Consider the following 21529-nt stretch of genomic DNA (forward strand, 5'->3'; position numbering starts at 1 on the left):
TGTCCACCATAGAAAGAGGGAATGGTGAGGAAACTGAATCATGTTGTTACTCCTTCATCATGAACACTAGACTTGCTGTCCTCTAGATTTACTAATGATATGCAGCCCCAAGATTTTAGAATTAAAAATCCAAAAAGAAAACAATACTTTTCTCTCTCCAGAATCTGATTCTCTTCAAATAACAGGCTTGGGCTTTCAGTCTGTTACTTCTCTGTGTATTTCCTAAAAACCCATTTGGATATTCAGTCTCCTGTGTTCTTAGCTGTTATCTGCCTTCTGTTACGAAGCAGCAAAAGGCATTGACTTAATTGGCAAGAGACTTGACACAAGAAAAAATGTGGCAAAGGAAAATTTCCACTGATGTCTCAAAATAGCACCTCTTCATCTTCACATCGCAGTGTGATCTGATGCGCAAAGGGAATCTCAATCTGTACTTGCATGGATTTGGAAGGCAAAATTAGTTTCATGCAACAATAAAAGCCAGTTAAGATGTATCTGTGTTTAAAAATCCATAGATCTTTTCTCACATGTAATAGAAAAAAATGGACATATATTTGAGGCTTGGATAGAAGCTCCAGACCAAATGCAATCAAGACCTCAGAAAGCAAAAATCAAACATCAATATCTATTCTGTATCTATTCCAAGATTTCACAAAGTAACAGTTGGGGATTACTGTCCAGAGGGACTTTAGTCAAAGTCTGTTGAGATTTAAAAAAGAAAAGAAAAGAAAAGAAAAGGAATCAAAGCAATGAAGAATGAAAATCCACTGAAAAATCATATTACTAACTCTGTGTTCAGGTTCAAAAGATAAATAACCACATAATGTCTTTCATTTTGTCCTCAGCTGGAGAGGCAGTTAACATTGCAGAATGAAATGAGGGAAAGACAAATGGCCATGCAGGTTGCTTGGTCTCGGGAATTCCTCAAATATTTTGGAACATTTTATGGCATTACAACCATCTCTTTAACAGCTGGGTATGTTTCTTTAAAACTTTAAAAAATAATTTACTTCTTTTTGTCTTACTACAATTATATTAAGTTGGCAAAGGTAGGACTTTGGTCCAAAGAGTGTACATGTAAACAAAGAAACCTCTTGTTCTTGGTGGTAACTCTGCAGAACCAGCATAGTAATAGTGAATTCTGCCTTCAGGGTTTTAGATTTTATCTGTCCTTTTATTCACTTTGTAAATTAGGGAGAGGACGGACTTGACATCAAGATAGACTGGACTATCTCCACAGTCCCTGAATGGTAGCCCTTAATCTTCATCCATTTTAAAACAGGAACCTAAGTGTCAAAGTCAAATAAAAATGAGCAGCTGGTGATGCACCCCTGTAATTCCAATGGTGCAGGAGGCTGAGGCAGGAGGATTGCAAATCCAAAGACAGCCTCAGCAACTTAGTGAGGCCCTAACCAATCTAGCAAGATCCTGTCTCAAAAATAAAAATAAAATAAAATAGGATGGGGATGTGGTTCTGCGGTTAATTGCCCCTGGGTTCAAACCCTAGTATCAAAATAAATAAATAAATAAATAAATAAATAAATAAATAAATGCAGGTAATAAAAACTAACTTTGAGAACTGCAGAGTCTGATGGGGGGTATTGGGTAAGGAAATTCTTATTCCCCTAGAAGATTTAAAGAATTAAATAACTTCTGCCATAGAGGGCATTCTTTCAGAAAGCAGGTATCTTTCTTTTCTTCAAGTGTAAATATATGTATATTCAGGTTATTTCTTGATAATTTTTTTTCTTTCTTGAAAAACAGAGCAATAAAACAAAAGAAACCAGCCTTCCTCATCCCTATATTTCCATTAAGCTTTATCTTCATCTATCAGTATGACTTGGGCTATGGTACTCTTCTACAACGAATGAAAGGTAAGTCTAATATACCAGAGTTTCTATTTTCTGATTCATTTTCTGGTTCAAGAATTCCCTCCTTATGAATCCTTGACTTATGGAGATTTTAAACAAGAACAATTCTCCAAGCTTCTAATGACCAACATTTATGCTTCCTCTCATATACTAGCAACTGGACTCAGTTTTACTAGCTCACAAGAACTGATGGTTAAATTCTCAGTAATTTTATAAACTGGACATTAAACATTTAATTTATTAAAAATTAGATTATATAGAATTATATTTAAATAAATTCTAATAAACAAATATTAAATTATACTTAAAACAAAATACTCAAAATGTTTTTATTTTTATAATTATTATTATACTCTTACATTATTTGTGTCAATTATATCTGTATGATAGAAATAAAGATATAATATACAAACATAACATAATGTAGCTACATGCCTTGTACAGTGACACCTGTAATCCCAGTAACTCAGAAAGCTGAGACAGAAGAATCACAAGATTGAGGTTAACCGCAGCAATTCAGTGAGGCCCTAAGAGACTTATTAAGGCCCTGTCTCAAAATAAAATTTAAATAAAAGGACTGGGAATGTAGATCAATGGTAAATCACCCCTGGGTTCAACCTTCGATTCCCAGTGTGTCCACACACACACACACACACACACACACACACACACATATGTATAAACACTTTCATTTAAGTGAAATCCCAGTGGTAGCATAAGGTAGGTCATAGTGGGAATACTTAAACCATGGAAATCTTCAAATGCCAAGTCAAGACTTAAATTTTTATTTTGTTGATTTTCTGTATCAGGAGTTGGCCTAGTTCATTATTTTTGACAATAAAGTTTTATTGGAAAAAATCTATGTCCATTTATTTTTGTATTATCTATGGTTATTTTTCATGACCATGAAAGAGCTGAGTGATTGAAATGGAGACATAAGACCTCATAAGCCTATGTGTTTTGCCCTTTAAGAAAGTTTGCCAACCCATAGTCTAGACTTTAGAAATTGATGAAAAAAAATGCTGATAGTAGTGATTAAGCTAAATGTGTTGTATCTGTAGCCATTAGTTTTAGTCATCATTTTTGCTGCTGTGATTAAAATATCTGACCAGAACAATTGTAGAGGATGAACACATGGTTTCAGAGGTCTTAGTCCACAGAAGGCTGGCTCCATTCCTTAGGGCTCAAGGTGACGCAGAGCATCCTGGCAGAAGAGTGTGGCATAGGGAAGAAACTCACATGATGATCAAAAAGCAGAAAGAGAGTGAAATTTCCACTTGCCAAATACAAATACATGCTCTGAACCCATGCTCGAGTTCTCACCTTCTCCAGCCACAACCCATCTGCCTTCAGTTACCACTCAATACCATCAGATGATTAATTCACAGATTGGGTTAAGGTTCTCATAACTCATTCATTTCTTCTCTGAATTTCTTGCATTGTCTCACATATGAGCTTTTGGGAGACAGCTCACATATGAACTATAACATTCTTCCCCTGACCTCCAAAAGCTCACACTCATCTAACAATGCAAAATACATTTAATTTATTCCCAAGAGTCCCACTAGTCTCAACAGTTCTGATATTGCTCAAAATTCAAGGTCAAAGCCTTCTCTGAGACTCAGGGCAAACTTGCATTATGAATTCCTATAAAAAATAAAAAGCAATTACAAGTATTTAATATATAATGGCACAGAGTAAACGTTTATATTCAGAAAAATAGGGGCCTAGGAAGAAAGGGTAAGACCAAAGCAATACTGAAATCCTGCTGGGCAAACAAGACCTGTAAATCTGTGTCTAGCATCTGGAGTCATGGCATTATGATGTTTTCTCCAAAGGGCTTCTGTAGGTCCTCCACTGTGGTCCTGTTGGTTGCAGCACAAGAGCCTTTCAGTTGGCATGCCTCAGCTTGATTTCTGCAGCTTACCTAGGATGATGTCCCACATTACTGGCATTTTTTTAATCTTGGGAATCTGTATTGCAGTTTTCATTTCCTCCTTAAATCTCCGCACATCACCCTCTCAGGGGTGCCTGCAGGGACTCTGGCCCTGCTACACTTTGCCTGGCCTCCCAGGCCTTCCTCTGAAATCTTGGTGGAAGCCTCCATGAACCCCTAACTCCAGCACCCTGCATTCCTGCAGAACCAGCACCATGGGTTGACACCAAGGTCTGCCACCACCTTGAGCAGTAGCCGAGCCTCCAGGAACCCTTGATGCAGTAGCCTCTAAGTTCCTGGATTGGTGAGCATGTAGAAAAAACTTCCTAGGCCCCCTTGTGCATGAGGGATATTCCACTGGTCTCATCTCAAGAGAATTTTTATTTTTACTCCCTTGAGATGGTTGTGGTCTTGCCAGCTCTGAGATGCCCTCAAGCCATCTTTCTCATTGTCTCTGGGCAAAGTCTGTAGTATTTTGGTAGTGGTAGTAATGTCTGTAACTTTCACTAGCCCCCGTTTTACTCCTGCCTTTCAAACCCAAGTTTTTAAAATATTTCTGCTCTGCTTTCTGTTCCTGATTAGCACAATAAATTTGACTAAAAACTGCCATCAATATCCATGCCACTGCCTGAGTGTTATGCTGTCTAGAAATTACTTCCATCAGATTAAGAAATCTATCACTTTTAAAATCAGCTTTACAGAAAGTCTCCGGATACGGGCAAAATGCAGCCAACTTCTCAGCAGAACATAACATGAATGGCCTCTACTCCAAATTCCAATAGTGTCCTCCTTTCCTCTTGAGCCCTGTCTTCACTGTTCACAGCCCTATTGGCATTCTAGTCTTCTGAGCTCCCACCAAAATCATCCTCTAAGCTTGGCTTACAACAATCTAAAGCATTTCCAGCTTGCACTGCTAAGTATCTCAAAATTCCTCCCACAAATTCTAAAAGACTCCAAATGCTGATGAACCACATGGTCAGGTTTGTCACAGAAATAACCCTACTCTTGGTACCGATTTCTAATTTCATTAGCTTTTTTGCTACTCTGACTGAAAGATTGGATAACAACAATTTTAGAGGAAGAAAAGTTTATTTGGGGACTCAGTTTCAGAGGTCTCAATTTATACATAGCAGAACCATTCCTCAGGGTTTGAGGTAGGTATTAGGGGAATGGTTTTGGGGTATATATTTTGTATTTGGGGAGTAGAGTCTCTTGCTCTGCTTTCTGATCATCATGTGAGCTGCTTCCCTCTGCCACACTCCTCTGCCATGATGTTCATCTTCACCTCGAGTCATAAGGAATGGAGTCTGCTGTCTACGGATTAAGACCTCTGAAACTGTGAGCCCCCAAATAAACTTTTCCTCCTCTAAAATTGTTCTTTTGGGGATCTCTCAGTCACAGCAGCAAAAAAAGCTGACTAAAACACCATTATATTGTGAATAGTGTAAAAACATGAGAAAATATTCTTCAGGTATTTAAAAAACTATTATCTGATTTAGCAAAGAAGTCATTCACCACATTCTCAAATGAGTGAAGTTCCAATACAGTCATCATTGTTTCACCTTTGTCCTACTCCTTAATATAAATGAAAACATCAATCATCATTCATATTGAAATTATACTTGCTCATCAACTGCAACTGTAGCTTAGTTATGGATTCAAGAGTTCAGCAAAAATCAGTGAAACCTTTCAGTGAGGATCAATTTGTTACATGAAATTTATGATCAAGAGTATTATATGTTTATTGTATGCTATATATATGTGAACTTTACAATAAACTTAGGTTTATTTATTTATTTATTTAGAGAGCTGGTTGTTAAATATTCACTGCAGTAACACTGTTCTCACAGGATCCTGGCTCTTACTACTTTAGAAGATGGTGCTGCTGACACAGTAGCCATTCCTGTCCCAGGGAGATAGGGTTGCCCATTAGTCTAGGATATGTATGTCTTCCAAATTCCTACCACTTTTCTGAGAGTCACACTCTCATAAAGATCCCTGTGTACTTTCTTCTTAACCCTTCAATCCAGAGCACATTGAAAATTGTGTTTTCACAAATTTCATCTTTACCAACCTGTCTTGTCCTGGGCCATGAGCCTATCCTTGTTCTATTATACTGGTTTGGTATGGCAAAGGAAGAGTTGTAGACTCCTCTCCAGGTATTGAGAGTAAGGAGCAGAACATTTCATTCCCAAGCCTAGGGAGATGGAGGGGTTATATGTTCTTACAAATTCCCATTTTAAAATGGAAATGCATCTTCCACACCGAAACTATACTAAAATGTCCATTTACATTCAGATATTATTGGTATCATGGTTTAACTATATTGTGGGATAAAGAGTTTTTGTGAATAGCCTTGAAATTGATTTATAACATTATTACTATGTTGTATTCTGAGTTCCAAAACACTAATTTATAAATTAACTTTTGGAATATAAACTCATTTTAAGATGGAAATTTACTGTACACAACTGGTTTACAAATATTAAATCTCATGTCCATTGCCTGTTCAGTTTCATATTACTCATCTGATTAAGAACTCATTAGTCTAAGCTCAAATATGCCTCATATTTATATGGAGAGTGGAATTCTTAGTGCCTCATAAAAGTTGACATGTAATATTAAGAAATATCAATTCCATTACATAGCATTCACTTGAATGCTATATTTACTTTCTAGGAAAGTTTGATTATCTATTTGAAAATTAATTTTATCAATCAAAAATTTTAAATTTCAAGGCATTTTATGTGAAGTTTCTTTAAAAATATTATAGCTTTAGAATCCATCAGGAAACTTATCATAATAGAAAGCTGACATTATGTTTCTTCCCCTGCTAATAGTGATAATTCTAAAATATACAATTCCTGTTGATTGAATCTTCATGGAAAACATCTGGTTTGTCTTAAAGACCAACTATTTATGTATAATTTTATTAATTTTTACTTACTATTTAAGATTGAGGCAAAAAATGTGTTTGCAGATGGTTAAAATGTTCTTATAATTTGAAAATTGTAGCCTGCTTTATGGGTTTGGAGTATGATTAAGAAATGATAAATGAATAAGGTCATGGATATGCTAAGTACCATGATTTGATAAATATACAAAGTATAAATGAATACAAACATCACCATTACCTCAAAGGTATGTACTTATAAATTGCCAATAGAAATTAATTAATTAAATTGTGTATTATAAGAGGAGTGGTTACAGCAAACAGTTGCCTTCATTTATAAGCAGGGTTATGAAATGTCAACAACTTGTATTATAATATAATTCTTAAAAGTTTTTTAAATTTGTTTTCAGTAATAAAAGCAAATATCACTGGGTCCAAGAAATTACTACTTTGTTTAGTTCTTATTTGAAATAGGAATTATTTATAAAAAATGTATATATGCCAGGCACAGTGGCACATGTCTATAATCCTACCAACTTGGGAGACTGAAGCAGGAGGATCACAAGTTCAAAGCCAGCCTCAGAAACTTAGTAAGGTCTTAAGCAACTTAGCAATACCCTGACTCAAAATAAAAATATAAAAATGACTGGTGATATGTAAAAATAATATATACATGTGTGTGTAAGCATGCCTACAGACTAAGGAATATTTAATATTATTTTGGGTATTTGTGAGTGATTTCAGATCAAAGAATAGCTTTCCTGAAAAATTACAATTTTTAGTAGACTTTCTCTCCTAACACTTCGTTCATACTAAGGGACAATGGGAATGAGCGTATGTAGTTTCTCCATCTCATTCCATTGTGAGATGGAGAAATTACATAGAGTTCAAACACAATTAATACTAATGATCCTGACTTTGGTGCAAGGAAAGAAATATTGCTTATCTTTGTCTTCTTTCTCCTCTACATTTTCAAATGCTGCCTTGTGTCAAAAAACTTCTGGCCTCTAATTGGTCTACAAATTTCAGAATTCATCATTGTGTTTCCTCTGGTAGGTACATTGGTACATTACTTCTGAGAAAAATGGGTGAAAAGTTAAACTATGGAATATGGGGAGATGACCCCATATAGTTTTACAGCTTGTCACAGGAACACAGCAATCAGGCCTTCTTACAATATATCGATGACCACTTTGTCACCTTGAATATATCTATGCTTTGTTTAAGGTGAAGCAGAGGACATACTGGAAACAGAAAAGAGTAAGTTGCAGCTGCCAAAAGGAATGATCACTTTTGAAAGCCTTGAAAAAGCCAGAAGGGAACAGAGTAAATTCTTCATGGATAAATGAAACCAAGTTTACCCACTAACTCTCAAAGCACAGAAATTTTGACTTGAATCATGGTTTTTCACGATTTTTTTAAAAAATATTCAAGATTTTGATATCATGGATCTTATTTTGAAATAATAAAATGCAAGATGAGTTTTGTTGAACTATTTTAAAATAAAGTTTATAACATTCAACACAAAATCATGAGGTACTCCAAAATACTTTTACATTTCCTGTATATATGTGTGTTTTTATAATTGTCTAAATATAAAATTAATAAATTATGGTGCCTGGAAGCAAATATCCTGCTGCTTGTAGTTTTTTGGCACACAGATGTTTTGTATTACATTCAGCTGTCACAGGTGATTCTGTTTGGATTTATTAACAGTGCCCTCTCCTTACATAATAGCAAACAACCAATATCAATGACTAACGTGTACTGAACTTGCTATGTAGAGACTGTTTGAACTGTTGCGTTTGTGTTCTTGTAATCATCCCAGTGGGCCCATGAGGCGTCATTTTATGAATGTGAAAACGGGGCAGGTTTCAAGGTCATATGTGGGCATAGTTTGGATCTGAACCTGGACGGTTTGGCTACACTGTATTCAAAAGTCTTGAAATCGTTCTTACATAGGTCTTACACGGAACATACAAACAATTGCTATGAAACACAAAATGTAGCAATATTCAAATAAGGACTGAGAACACAGTTGTGAGAGAGGCAGAAGGGGGTTGATTGGGATGCTTGCCTTTTTAATTTTGATTCACTGGGAAACCTATACTCCTATTTATACTATTTTTTCAGGTGGATACCCTGCATATAACACTCTCATTCCAGTGATATTTATTTTAGGCCACTGTGTGACAGGCACTGTTGTATGCCATAGAGCTACATCAGTGAAGAGTAGAGAACCCCACATCCTGGTTAGATGAGTAAGTTCTGGTGACGGGTGGGAGAACAGGGGTGGGCAGTGAACTAACATGAGAAGAAACAAGGTTATTTTATATGGTGATGAATGCTTCAAAGGAATAGAACCCAGATGCTAAGAGAGAATGATTGGGGGTAGTGGGCGGCTTCTTTAGATCTGGAGCTGTAGACACTGTGACTCTGCAGAGGTGACATTTGAACTGTGACCTGAATAATGACTAAGTCACTCTGTGAAGAGCAGAACAGGGTGTGGGGACAGGAAGGCATCTCTAGGTCAAGGGAGGAGCCAGAGGAAAGGCTCTGAGACTCCATATGGCCAAAGAATGAAAGAAAGTCAGGGAGAGTAGCAAGTGATGAAATCTGAGGGTGGGAGCAAGCATGAATGTGCTGGGTACCCTATCTTTAAGGAGCTGATGACATATCAACTGTGATGTTGATACAATTACAGTTATAGAGAACCCGTAGGTCAAGACTCAAAGAAAAGAAAAGGAGGAATGGTATCTCAGAGAGAAAAAGGAGCTTGAACAAAGGCTGGACCATGTGTGCCAAGCTCAAAGGGCCATTCTGCTGCCTGGAGCAAGGGATTCTTCAGCTGGGGGAATGTGTGTGTGTGTGTGTGTGTGTGTGTGTGTGTGTGTGTGTATTGGGAACTGAACCCAGTGAAACTCAGCACTGAACAATATTGTCAGTTCATTTAATCTTATATTTTGAGGCAAGATCTTGCTAAATTGCTTAGTGTGGCCTTGGACTTGTGATCCTCCTGCCTCTGTCTCCTACCTAGCTAGAAATACAGACAATTGATACCATGCCTGGCACCTACGCATGTTCAAAGAAATGAACCTAGTGACACGATTCAACTCTTGGAGGGCCTTGGATGTAACATCAAGAACTCCTGGACTCTTATTAGGGTGATGTGAGTGAAATAATCCAATTTGGAATTTTACCAGGATTAGTGGATTGGAAGGGAATGATCCTAGAGTTCAGCAGTAAGATGGAGTGGTCCAATTGAGCACTGACCAGGTCCTGATAAGGCTGTGGTCTTGAGGATGCTTTTAGAGGAAAGAAAGACTAACAGGACTAGGAAACTGATTTGAAATCATAGAGGTAGGAGAAAGTGATTTCCCTTCATTCAATCTTGGGTTAACTGGGGCCCATGGAGAACATGGGAACAAAGAAGTGATAGGAAGGTATACTGAGGGATAATGAATGCCTAAAATGATTTGTAGACCATGTCAAAATTTGGAATTGTATTTTATCCCCCTTAAGTTCAATTATGCTATGCAAATTTTCCTGACATACTCTAGCCAGGGCTCACCAAGTATAGTTTTGAGGCACATACAAGTGGTGACCTGGCTAAAGACCTTACATGGGATTTGCACTGGGTCCCCTGGGACCACTAGGCCATTCACTTGTATTAACTTCTTATGTTGGCATCAAAACTGAGTTCATTTTTAATTGTATCTCAAGAGAAGCACTGCTGATAAGCACACTCACACATGCACTTATGCTCTTTTTTTTTTTTTGCTCCTAATTTACAAAAACCATCATTATTCCAATGATGCAAGGATACTAGAACACAGTTCAATTGTCTGTAGTATCGCTGATATCCAGAGCATTTCCTGTCTTATTATTACATTAACCTTTTATTGTAAGGACAAATATTTCAGGTGTGACACTCAAGCTACCTCTTGGTTATTTATGTGAATTAAATATATGTACTTATTATTTATTGTTCTCAAACCCTAATTACTTACTAAACTCCAATATTTCCAAATACTAAAATTTACATGGTTTTCACTCACCTAGTTTATAATCCTTGTAAATTGGTTTGTTGTTCCCAGAAGAACAAGAAAACATGAGAAAGTATGCTAGGAGAAGGTTAAGAAACTAAGGTCTAATTATGAACACATATTTAAAAATTAGAAAGTGGTAATCTCTCTCAATGTCCTTGTCAATAATCAAAACCAAAGTTGTGGGAGGAAATCTTACTCTTACCTTAGACTGTCCCCTTCCCACGACAGTGCTAACCCAGACAAAGCAATGCAGAGACTCCCCCTACATGTATGAGTCATCTTGGTCATGGTTGAAGGGCATAAATATAGGTCCAGAGACTTTTTTTGTAGCAGAAAATGCCTTCTCAGAAATCATTTTGTAAAAGTACAAACAGAGAAACAAGATGTATCCCATTTGTTTAGAATAAAAATAAATTTAAAAAAGTAACAAAGTAGTTTATAATAGTGTAGTACTTAAGTGTTTCAAATATTTATAATCTTCATTCAAATGATAAAACTCTGCTCCACATTATATCCAAAGTAATATGATTTAAAATTAAAAATAAGCTAAACTTTTATGGTGGTCTCCCATCTCAGTTTGGGTTTGGAGATAATGTTGAAGTTTCCTTTAAGTGTGGTACTCATGACCCTATATAAAGACCATGGTATTGTCCACATAGTAATCAAGACAGTTTTAATTTACCATTACTGAACTTATAGTCAAGAATGCTAAGGATCAAAGGAAAAACCTTAGGTATATTCTAGTCCAATCTTCCATTTTACAGTTGAGGAAATGGAGGCCTTCCATGATTCACTAAAATTTCTGTATCTGGAAGTAGTAATTTGTATTAAATCCTTGGTGTTTGGCATTTTGGGCAGGATTCTTTTCAATGCAATACATTGCCTGACGTTGAGTAAATAGTTGCAAAGCCAAATAAAAAAGTGATTTTTTTTCTTTCCCCATTTTTTGATGGTTCATTACATTACAGTTGTACATGATGATGGAATTTGTTATTACATATTGGTACATTCACACAATATAATAATATAATTTAGCCAATATCACTCTTTAGCACTTGCTCCCTTGCTTCCCCTCCTCCCAACCTTAGTCCTATCCTCTAGTGAGCTTTCTTTGATTTTAATAAGAGTTCTGCCCCTTTGAAGACATCAACAAATTTCTGGAGACATATAATAAACCCAAACTGAATCAGGAGGACATGCACAATTTAAACAGAGCAATTTAAAGCAATTAAATAGAAGTCATTAAGAGCCTACCAACCAAAAAAAGTCCAGGACCAGATAGATTCTCAGCTGAGAGTTCTACAAGAACTTCAAAGAAGAACTAATACCAATACTCCTCAAATTATTCCATGACTAGAAAAGGAAGGAACCCTTCCAAACACATTCTATGAAGCTAGTATCAACCTGATACGAAAACCAGACAAAGACACATCAAGGAAAGAAAACTTTGGATCAATATCCCTGATGAACATAGATGCAAAAATCCTTAACAAAATTCTGGCAAATCACATACAAAAACATATTAAAAGATGTGCACCATGGTTGAGTGGGGTTCATCCCAGGGATACAAGGTTGGTTCAAATCAATAAATGTAACTTGTCACATCAATGGACATAAAGATAAGAATCATATGATTATCTCAATAAATGTAGAATAAGCATTTGACAAAATACAGCACCCATTCATGTTCAAAAACCAGAAAAACTAGGATAGTAGGAACACACATCAACATTGTAAAAGCTACATATGTTAAACCCAAAGCCAACATCATTCTAAATGGAGAAAAATTAAAAGCATTTCCTCCAAGAACTAAAGAAAAAGATGCCCTCTTTCACCACTTTTATTCAACATCATCCTTAAAACTCTAGCCAGAGCAATTAGACAGAAGATAGAAATTAAAGGGATATGAATAGGGAAAGGAGAACTCAAACTATCACTATTTACCAATGACATTATTCTATATTTAGAAGATCCAAAAAATTCCACCAGAAAACTTCTAGAACTAATAAATGAATTCAGCAATGTATCAGGATATAAAATTAATACCCACAAATCAAATGCATTTCTATACATATGCAATGAATCCATTGAAAGAGAAATTAGGAAAACTACCCCATTCACAATAGCCTCAAAACAAACAAACAAACAAAACTTTGGAATCAATCTAACAAAAGAGGTGAAAGAGCTCTACAATAAAAACTACAGAACTCTAAATAAGGAAATTAAAAAAAAAAAAAACACCTTAGAAGATGGAAAGATCTCCCATGTTCTTGGATTTTCAAAATGGTTATACTAACAAAAGTACTATACAATTAAAAGCACAATTCCAGTTCAAATCCCAATGATGTATCTCATGGAACTAGAGAAAACTATCATGAAATTCACTTGGAAAAATAAGAGATACAGAATAACCAAAGCAATCCTTAGAAGGAAGAGTGAAGCAGGAGGTATCACAATACCAGAACTTAAACTACTCTATAGAGCAATAGTAACAAAAATGGCGTGGTATTGGCACCAAAATAGACAGGTAGATCCATGGTACAGAATAGAGGACACAGACACAAACCCAAATAAATACAGTTTTCTCATACTAGACAAAGGTGCCAAAAACACACAATGGAGAAAAGATAGCCCATTCAACAAATGATGCTGGGAAAACTGGAAATTCATATGCAGCATAATGAAACTAAATCCCTATCTCTCAACTTGCATAAAACTCAACTCAACATGGATCAAGGACCTAGGAATTAGATTAGAGATCCTTCACCAAATAGAAGAAAAAGTAGGCCCAAATTTTTATTGTGTAACCTTAGTACCAGACCTCTTTAACAAGATTCCCAAAGCTCAAGAAATAAAAGCAAGAATTAATAAATGGCATGGATTCAAACTAAAAAGCTTTATCTCAGCAAACAATCAATAATGTGAAAAGAACCTACAGACTGAAAGAAATCTTTACCACATGCACTTCGGATAGAGCGATAATCTCCAGAATTTATAAAGAACTAAAAGAACCTAACACCCAAAATTCAAATAACCCAATCAATAAATGAACCAAGAAACTGAACAGACACTCTACAGAAGAAGATATACAGTCTATCAACAGACATGAAAAAATGTTCAACACCTCTTGCAAGTAGAGAAATGCAAATCAAAACTACTCTATAATTTCATCTCACTCTAGTCAGAATGGCACTTATCAAGAATATAAGCAACAATAGGTGTTGTGAGGATGTGGGGAAAAAGGTACACTCATACATTGCTGGTGGGGCTGCAAATTGGTGGAGCCACTCTGGAAAGCAGTATGGAGATTCCTTAGGAAACTTGGAATGGAACCACCCTTTGACCCAGCTATCCCACTCCTAGGCCTGTACCCAAAGGACTTAAAATCAGCAGCTCAATTCACAATAGCTAGATGTGGAACCAATCTAGATGCTCTTCAGAAGATGAATGGATAAATAAACTGTGGTATATATACACAATGGAATATTATTCAGCCATAAAGAAGAATAAAATTGTGTCATTTGCAGATAAATGGTTGAAGTTGGAGAATATCATGCTAAGTGAAATAAGTCAATTCCACAAAAACCAAAGAACAAATATTTTCCCTGATAAGTGGATGCTGATAAATAATGGGGAGGAGGAAGGGAGGAATGGAGAATTTTGGATTGTGTAGAGAAAAATGAGGTAAAGGAGGGGGTAGGGGGAAGGAAAGATGGTGGAATTACCCTATGTACATGCATGATTACATAAATGGTGTGACTCTACATTGTTTACAACCAGAGGAATGAAAGTTGTACTTCATTTGTGTACAGTGAATAGGAATGCAATCTGCTCTTATGTATAACTGAATAGAAAATACAATAAATTAAAAGATTCCTGCCTCCCTTTTTTCTTTTTCATCTCTAGTTTCCATGTATGAGAGAAAACAAGATTGCTCCAGTCATTTTCCTGAAAATGACACAATTTCATTTTTCTTTAGGACTGAATAAAACACATTTTCTTTATCCACACATCTGTTGATAGACATCTAACTTGGTTCCATAGTTTGGCTATTGTAAATTGTATTGCTATCATCGTGGGTATGCATGTATCACTGTAGTATGTTGAATTTAATTCCTTAGGATAAAAACTGACAACTTGTATAGCTGGGTTATATTTTGCTAGATGCCTAGGCTATTGAGCAGCCCTCATAGTTACTTCCATAGCACTGATTTTAAATCTTCAGAATAATTGTCATTCAATGAGGAATCTGATGACACATAGTGGGGGGTGATGACACATAGTGGGGGGTGGGAAGGAGGTAAGAATGGAGGAAAGAGGAACTGTATAGAAGGAAAAGAGGGGTGGGAGGGATGGGGGGAAGGAAAAAATAACAGAATGAATCAAACACTATTATCCTATGTAAAAGTATGACTACACAAATGGTATGCCTTTACTGCATGTACAAATAGAGAAACAGTATGCATCCCATTTGTGTACAATAAAAATAAATTTTAAAAAATACTAAAAAAAAAAAAAAAAAAGAAAAGAAAATACCAAACATTATGGTGGGAATAAAATATTGAATTTGAGGAAAAAAAAAAAGAGGAATCTGCAGCCTACCATAGCCTCCAGGAACTCTGCCTATGGAATTTCCTATCACATTCCTGCAACTCCACCTAACATAGCTAAAAAGGGAAGCCAAGAATCTCTTGAACTGCAATGAAGACAACTCTTCATCTTTTCATTTAGATGTTTTTTATTTTTATTTTTTATATATTTTCTCTTTTCTGTGTTCAATTGTGACCCGAATGGTTCATGGAGACTCATAGGTATTCATATCTGCTTCTGTTTTCTAATTTCTAGCATTTTTGATGGCAGTTATTTTTCATAGATCAGTATTTTGAGGATTAGGATGTTTGATTAGTATGTTTCAGTTTTGTTCTTACATTCTTTTATTTTTATTTAAAACAAATGTATTTTATACATTTTTCTCACTTATCTGTTTTCCTCAAATCTCTTTTTCACTTTTCAACTGCCAGCAACCAATCTCTATTGTTCTGTCTTTCACACTTCTGTTAGGTTTTTACTATTTTCTCTCTTCCTCCCTCAAAATCACCACACCTTACATCACTTATTTTCTACTCCTGTTCCCTGCTTGCAATTGTAAACCCTTTTTTAAACTTACTGCTTTTACAATGGTCAAAAACTGATTATCTGATTTCTGTTTATTCTTACAATTAGCATTGTAGATTCCATAGCAGGGACTATATGGTTTAATACAATAATTGTTTGCAATAGTTATTTTTTTTTCTCCCCTAAACTGTGAGATACTAGAAACCTTCGAGGATGCTCCACATCCACAGGGTAGGAACTCTACTGCTTCAAATCCATACCATTTGGTGGGTAGACACAGAAACAACATGAAACATACTGCTTAAGGGAATTAAGCATCAACAAGACATAACAATAGTGTATATTTTTGCCCCAAACTCTTTGGCATCTACATATATCTAACAAATCCTTCTCAATTTCAAGAATCAAATAGACCACAATACAACAATACTGGATGATTTTAACACCTCTCTCTCATCACTGAATAGATTCTCCAAACAAAAACTAAAAAAAAAAAAAAAAAAAAAAAGAAGATATAGAATTTAAAAATACAATTTTTAAATTCAATTGTATTTAAAAATACAATTAATAATTTAGGCTTAACAGACATATAGAATATTTAATCTATCAATAACTGAATACACTTTCTTCTCAGCAGCACCTGGAACCTTCTTTAAAAGAGACTATATCTTAGGCCACAAAGTAACTCTAGGTCAATATAAAGAGAGGTAATGCCTTGCATCCTATCAGATCATAAAGAAATGGAATTAGAAGTCAATGATAACATAAAAAATAGAAGTTATTGTAAGACTCAGAGAATAAAGAATGCCCTACTGAATGAACAATGGACAGTTGAAGAATCAGGGAAGAAATAAAAAGTACTTAGAGGTAGATGAGTATAGTGACACAACATATCAAAATCTTTGGGACACTATGAAGGCAATGATAAGAGGAAAGTTCATTGCATTGAGCTCATTCATTAAAAGAATAGAAAGTCACTAAATATATAACTTAATATTAAATCTTAAAGCCCTTAAAAAGTCAACATCAAAAGCAGTAGAAGACAGGAAATAATTAACATCAGAACTGAAATAAATGGAATTGAAATAAAAACAAAAATTTAAAAATCAATGAAACATAAAGTTGGTTCTTCAAAAAAATTAATAAAATTGGTAAACACTTAACCAAACTAACAAAGAGAGGAAACATTCAAATTACTTAAATTCATAATGAAATGGAAATTGCACTATGGACACTACTGAAATAAAGATGATAATAAGAAACTATTTTGAAAATATATACTTCAATACAATAGAAAATCTTGAAGATATTGAAAATTTTCTAGAGACATATGACCTACCCACATTGAATCAGGACATAAAATTTTTTAAACAGATCAATTTTAATTTATGAAATTGAAGATACCATCAAAATCCTACCAACAAAGAAAATCCCAGGACCAGAGAGATTCTCAACCAAGTTCTCCAGAACTTCAAAGGAGAACTAACACCAATCATCTTCAAATTATTCTGTGAAATATAAAGGGAGAGAACCCTTCCAAATTCATTCCATGAAGCTAGTATCACCATGATACCAAAAGCAGACAAAGATACATCAAGGAAAGAAAACTTCAGACCAATATCCCTAATGGACATAGTGTTAAAATTCTTAATAAAATACTGGCAAATCACATACAAAAACATATCAAAAAGATAGTGCACCATGATCAAGTGGTGTACTATCTTTGATCATGGTGCACTATTTTTTTGATATGTAGGGATGCAAGGTTCAACAGACATCAATGAATGTAATTTATTACATTAATAGACTTAAAGACAAGAATCACATGATTAACTCAATAGATGCAGAAAAAAGTATTTGACAAAATATAGCATTGTTCATATTCAAAACACTACAAAATTATAGTAGAATAGTAGACACATACCTCAACATTGTAAAAGCTATATATGACAAACCCAAGGCCAACATCATTCTGAATTGAGAAAAATTAAAAGCATTCCTTCTAAACACTGGAAAAAGACATAGATGTCCTCTTTCACACCTTCTGTTCAACATAGTCCTTAAATAGTCCTATTTGCCAGAGCAAATAGGTAGAAGAAAGAAATTAAAGGGATACAAATAGGAAAAGAAGAGCTCAAACTCTTCCTATTTTCCATGACATGATTCTATATAGGAGACCTCCCCCCAAAAAAACAGCCAAATTAATATTTATAGCTGCTCAATTCACAATAGCTAGATTGTGGAATCAACCTTCAACAGATGACCTTCAATAGATGAATGGATAAAGAAACTGTGGTATATATACACAATGGAATATTATTCAGCCATAAAGAAGAATAAAATTATGTCACTTGCAGGTAAATGGGTGGAGTTGGAGAATATCATGCTAAGTGAAATAAGTCAGTTCCAAAAAACCAATTGCTTAATGTTTTCTCTGCTAAGTGGATGATGATACATAATGGTGGGGAGGGGATAAGGGAAGAATGGAGAAAGTTTGAATTTTATAGAAGGAAATGAGGGGTGGAAAGGGGGGGAAGGAAAGATGGTAGAATGAGACAAATATCATTACCCTATGTACATGTATGTTTATACAAACCACATGACTCTACTTCATGCACAACCAAAGAAATCAAAAGTTGTGACCCATTTGTGTACAATGAATTTAAAAAACTTAAAAATTGAAGGACCTCTACAATAAAAAAATACATAACACTAAAGAAAGGAATTGAAGAAGACCTTAGAAGATCAAAAGATCTCTTGTATTCATGGATTGGCAAAATTAATAATGTGAAAATGGCCGTACTACCAAAAGTGTTAAGCAATTTAATGCAATTCCTATTAAAATTCCAATGAAGTTTCATAGAAATAGAAAAGGTAGTCATGAAATTCATTTGGAAAAATAAGAGTCCTAGAAAAACTAGAGCAATCCTTAGTGAGAAAAGTGAAGCAGGGGACATCACAACATTAGACATTTTGGTACCAAGCTATAGTAACAAAAATGACATGGTATTGTCACCTAAACAGACATGAAGACAAATGGAACAGAAGACACAGATACTCACCCACATAAATACAGTTGTCTTATACCAGACAAAGGCTCCGTAAACATACATTGTAGAAAAGATAGCCTCTTCAACAAACTGTGCTGGGAAAACTGGAAATCTATATGTAGTAGAATGAAATTTAACCCCTATATCTTACCCTGCTCAAAGCACAACTCAAAGTGCATTAAGGACATAGACATTAAACCAGAGACCCTGTGCATAGTAGAAGAAAATGTAGGCCCAGTTCCATCATGTTGGCTTAGGAAATGACTTCCTCAACAAGACCTATGAAGCACAAGAAGTAAAATCAAAAATCAATAAATGGAAGGGCACCACACTAAAATCTTCTTCACAGCAAAGGACACAATGAAGAATGTGAATAAAGAGCCTACAGAATGGGAGAAAATCTTTGCCACCTGCATCTCAGATAAAGCATTTATCTCCAGGATATATAAAGAACTCAAAAACACACGCATACACACACACACACACACACACACACACACACACACACAGGGAGAGAGAGAGAGAGAGAGAGAGAGAGAGAGAGAGAGAGAGAGAGAGAGAGAGAGAGAGAGAGAGAGAAAGAGAGAAAGAGAGTGAGAAAGACAAGTCAATCAATAAATGGGCCAAAGAACTGAACACGCACATCTCAGAAGAAGTACAAATGGTCAACAAATATATTAAAAAATTTTCAGCATCACTAGCTATTACAGAAATTCATATTAAAACTACACTGAGATTCCAGTCAGAATGGCAATTATCAAGAATAAAAGTATCAATAAATGTTGGTGCTGCTGTGGGGAAAAGGTTTGCTAATACATTGCCGCTGGAACTCCAAACTGGTGTGACTACTCTGGAAATCAATATGGAGATTCCTCAAAACACTTGGAATGGGGCTGGGGAGATAGCTCAGCTGGTAGAGTGCTTGCCTTGCAATCACAAGGCCCTGAGTCCGATCCCCAGTACCGCAAAAAAAAAAAAAAAAAAAAAAAACCACTTGGAATGGAGCCACCACTTGACCCAGTTTTCCCACTCTGTGTTATATACCCAAAGGACTTAAAACCATCATACAATAGTGACACAGCCAAATTAATATTTAGAGCTGCTCAATTCACAGTAGCTAAGCTATGGAACCAAGTTAAGTGACCTTCATCAGATGAATGGATAAAGAAATTGTGGTATATATACCCAATGGAATTCTACTTAGCCCTAATGAAGGATGATATTGTGGCATTTACTGGCAAATGACGGAACTGGAGACTGTCATACTAAGGGAAAGAAGCCAATCCCCAGAAAAGTAAAGCCCGAATGTTCTCTCTGATATATGGATACCAACACACAATAAGGGGTGGGGAAAAACAGAATACGGTTGTCAGTTGGAGTCCTGCCTGCACGGACTAGGTCATTGCACTCCTAGGGTGGGGCTTTTGTAGAGTTCAGAGTTCTGGCAGGTGGGGCTTAGTTCTACTTAGGACCTAGGGGTTTGTTGGGTGGTATCTGCTGTGGAGAGATTAGATCAATAAACACCTAGGGCCCTGCAGTTGCTTATCTCTGTAGTATAGATGTTTAGAGTTTCCCAAGAATTCTACTTACGGGGCAGGGGAGACAATCCTACACACAGACTGCTCATGAACACAGCATTCCCAAGCTTAGTCCCTGAATGTATTAACACCTGCTTGTTCACTTTGATAATCACCTCACAGAATGTCATGTGAGTCACCAGACTCAAATGAAAAGTGAATTGGGCTCCCCTGTAGTTTTCCTGACATTAACCCCCCTCACCCCTGGGTACAATCCTCTTTTTCCCTATTTCACTCAAATTCTGCTAGTTATACCCTAGGGCACACAGTAGGTCCTCACTGGGGAGGCATGGAAATATTTGCCATGATTTCCCAGCTCTTACAGAGCAAGCTACAGTGTGGGTGCCTCAAGATGGCTGCTGTCTCAGCTTTCTGTGTCCAGTTGAGGAACACAGAGCACTTTTCATGCACCAGTGCATGGTGCATCCTCGGGATCAGCTAAGTTCTGGCTGCTTTGTGATCTCAGGTTTCTCCATACCAAATCTGTCTGTCATGCTGCTTTTTGTGTTCTTCCTCCCACCTGTGGCAAACCAGCACCACTACCACAGCTGTTGCCAAATTGGCTTGGATCCAACAGACTCTTTCTTTATTCAATGTACCCAAATTCTTGAGTCTCTAAGACACTATGACTGACCAGTATTGAATTTTAGTGAAATACCTCTTTCTCCGAACTCACTGAGAAGTGTATTCCTGATGCTTGAGTCCCAAGCCATGGAACAACTAGGAATGCAGAATTTCTCTAATCCATCATCTTCTCTATTCCTGATAAGTGATTCTAAAAAACAGTCTTGGGATATAGTTAAGTGGTAGAGCACTTGCCTATTATGCACAAGGTCCTGGTATTGATCCAGGGCCTAAATAAATAAATAAAATAGTCACCTATATCCAGCCCTGTTACCATAAAATATCTAGAGATATGGGTGGAAGGTCATGGATGGAGAAAGAAACCAGAACAGGGGAACATAAGTCAGGTTGGGAAAAGGTGAAGAGGTAAAGGAGTGAGAAATAAAAGTGCAGTAAGAGTCACCATGTATTGCT

At 35.9% G+C, this 21529-nt stretch overlaps 1 protein-coding gene across 2 annotated transcripts in view; it reads left to right on the plus strand.

Annotated features, from left to right (window-relative positions):
* Positions 1-8119, plus strand: part of Plgrkt (plasminogen receptor with a C-terminal lysine) — a 53716-nt gene extending 45597 nt beyond the window's left edge. For both annotated transcript variants that reach the window (XM_047525284.1, XM_047525285.1), the window contains 3 exons: positions 846-976; positions 1765-1874; positions 7928-8119. In XM_047525284.1, coding sequence (XP_047381240.1) covers positions 846-976; positions 1765-1874; positions 7928-8049 — 363 coding nt within the window. In that variant the 3' untranslated portion in view covers positions 8050-8119. The remainder of the gene's footprint in view (positions 1-845; positions 977-1764; positions 1875-7927) is intronic.
* Positions 8120-21529: the final 13410 nt, after the last annotated feature.

This window comes from Sciurus carolinensis, chromosome 14, assembly GCF_902686445.1.
Source record: "Sciurus carolinensis chromosome 14, mSciCar1.2, whole genome shotgun sequence".
NCBI classification, from domain to species: Eukaryota; Metazoa; Chordata; class Mammalia; order Rodentia; family Sciuridae; genus Sciurus; species Sciurus carolinensis.